Source organism: Arachis ipaensis, chromosome B05, assembly GCF_000816755.2.
Source record: "Arachis ipaensis cultivar K30076 chromosome B05, Araip1.1, whole genome shotgun sequence".
Classification (NCBI taxonomy): Eukaryota; Viridiplantae; Streptophyta; class Magnoliopsida; order Fabales; family Fabaceae; genus Arachis; species Arachis ipaensis.
The window spans coordinates 35,522,165-35,525,093 of NC_029789.2; the positions used below are offsets into that span (position 1 = coordinate 35,522,165).

Sequence of the window (2,929 nt, forward strand, 5' to 3'; positions counted from 1 at the left end):
GTTACAATAATTAATAAATAATTATTAAATAGTAAAATAAGATAAATTTTAGCTATTTTTGACTATTTTTTTTTGTTATCAAATATTTTCGTTTATTACATTTGTTTTCTCTCATCAGTTATGACTGAAAAAAGATAATGTTACATTATTTAATGACGAAAAACTTTATTAATTCCTAATAAATGCAATCTTTGGTTTTCCTTGGATGCATTATATTTAAAAAACAAAAATAGTGTATACACATTAAATATTAGGCAACACGTACACACACATCTAAATTTCAGTTTTCTTCAGTCTTTTTCAGTCTTTTATCTAAATTTCAGTCTTCTTCTATCTTTTGTTCACCACAAATCAAAGAGAGTGACATAGGAGGTATGCTTATTTCTTTTCTTTGTCATATTTTATTTTAGTCTGTCTATAATTGTATCCTAACCTTGGAGACTTGAGCTCTACAATTTTATCTTTATTTTTTAACAAAATTGTTGTTTTCGTTTCGTGAAAAAATTGATTATACATAAATACGGTTAAATCATATTGTTCGAAATTTTTTTCAAGTTAAATGTTTCATCCATTCTTGAATATATGTTTATTTTGAATTTTACAATAATTAAAAAAAACAATTGCTTTGGCACCATTTTAAAATTAGAGGGTAAATTATCTTCTCATCATATGTATTGTTGCATAATAAATCCTAGTTGTAATTTAAGAAAAAGTAATTTACCTCTGATTTTTTAATGATACCAAGTATACTTGCCTTAAAAAATTTGTTGAAATGTGTTAAAAAGTAGGTCAAAATGATCTTTAATAACAATAATTACTCTTCTTTATTATTTTAGTTGTATTCTCTTTCATCCATTAATTTTGGGTATCATTGAAGAAGAAATCATGGTATTGATAATATTCAATTCCATTGATTCGTGGAGAGGAAAAAAATTCTAAAAAATGAACACTTATTTGAGAAGAAAAGAAGTGCATAAGGTCTTGGGTCAAATATGATCATAGAGAAAATCTTCAGTTTCTCTGGCTTGTTAATTCGTATTTTTAAAAACTGAGTATCTATCTTTAATTTTGTTAGATTTTTAATCCTATGTTTTGATTATGGCCTAGTTCATTAAACGGCATGAAAATTGGCTGATCTAGGACTAGTAAGATTCAAAAATCTATGTGACATTAAGAATGAAATGTTTTATTATTACAAGAAGAATATTTCATTTATGAAGATGTTCTTAGCATATACGCAGTTATATATATAGTTCAATCAATTTAAAATTCTTTATTTCCAAATAATTTCTTTTACAATCTCATGCATTTGACATATATTAATTAAGGTTTTAATGATTCATGCAGGACAAATTTTGAACAATGAAGAAAAAGTGTGTGGAATCCAATAACAGCGATGCTAGAAACATCAATGATGTTCTATATTACAAGTTGTTGGTGAATATTTTCATGGCCCTTAATGTTGTAGAGCTTGCAACAGTATCAAAAGTGTGTAAAACTTGGCGGAAAGCTCGTAGTGACCCTAAACTTTGGCATAAGCTTGACCTTAGTGTACTTTGTAATAAGCCTTTTAACGTACCCAGGATGCTAGGATCTTGGAAATATTCAAGTGAAAGACTGACTAAAGTCTTGAGGGGAATCTTAGCTCAGAGCGAAGTAAGGCACATTCGCTGTTTTGTGTTCAATTACTATGCTTACTTAAAGGACGAACACTTGCTCCTTGTTGCTAGAAGGTAACACTACTTTTAATTATTCGTTGTGCTCAAATTGCATAATTATATATGGTATATTATATACATAAAGTGTATGTATGTTTAAAAAATTATGATAGGTGACTGGTTTGAGGCTTTGAGTACTAAATTTGTGTGGTTTGATAGGTAATACTGTTGAAGTAGAATTTTCTAAGATATTTTTTTCGAGTAGAGGATTGATTTGTACTCAATGTTTGGGATACTTTTTAAAGTTCTTTCTAATGTTTAAATCGTTCTATTTAAGTTTCTATCATTTTAAAATTGTCTCAAGGTTGTCTGTTGTTAATAAGCTGTTAACAAAATTGACGGTAGGATGAAATTGAGACGATTTTGAAATATTAGGGACCTAAATAAGATGAAAAATTGAGGAAAAAATGATACACTACTTTTAGAAAAATTACTAAATCAAGTAAAATGATAAAGAATGTTAATGAAATAAATTGCATTATAAATTTAAGATTTTTACTCATGCTTATAGAATAACTAATAGATACACTTTCAGGAATAAAAAAAAGCATGATATATATAATAAAATATAAATTATACTTTTTTTTGTCTCTAATATACTGAATTTCTTTAATGTTTAATTTAATTAAAATTTATTAAAAGTTTAAGAAATTAATTAGGATGTAATTAATTTGGAGTCAACTAATTAATAAATAATTTTTATTTTCAATTTTAAAACTCGAAAATTAGGATAATGGGTTTGTTTTAACTAATATTTTTTCTAATGTCTTTAGATATTATTTCTAATAAGATAAAAACATAGAAGGATATTTAAAGGTTAGATTAAGATAATTTTAAGTCAAGTTGTAGAATATAAAGTTGTAGTATCAGGATACAAAAGCTACGGCAAAACTTTTTATCATTCAGGTTGGTAAATCTAGAATAATAAGGTATATTTACAAAAGCCTTTGACGCTCAAATTAGTAATAATCTAAGATTAAAAGATATAAGAGTTAGGAATAAATTAGACACTTTAAACATGTGTTAAATTATTTATTTATACTGTTTGAAAAAAGAATTTAAAAACAAATCGAATAAATTCAAATAAGATTTTACGTGAATATAATCATTATTTACCAACTTTCTCATTATTATTATTATTATTATTATTATTATTATTATTATTATTATTATTATTATTATTATTATTATTATTATTGAGGTAAAGTTTT

At 25.0% G+C, this 2,929-nt stretch overlaps 1 protein-coding gene across 1 annotated transcript in view; it reads left to right on the top strand.

Annotated features, from left to right (window-relative positions):
- The window catches only part of LOC107641828 (F-box/LRR-repeat protein At3g48880-like), a 3,910-nt gene continuing 1,247 nt past the window's right edge, over positions 267–2,929 (top strand). The window contains exons 1-2 of the mRNA XM_016345265.2: positions 267–372; positions 1,348–1,733. Coding sequence (XP_016200751.1) covers positions 1,363–1,733 — 371 coding nt within the window. The 5' untranslated portion in view covers positions 267–372; positions 1,348–1,362. The remainder of the gene's footprint in view (positions 373–1,347; positions 1,734–2,929) is intronic.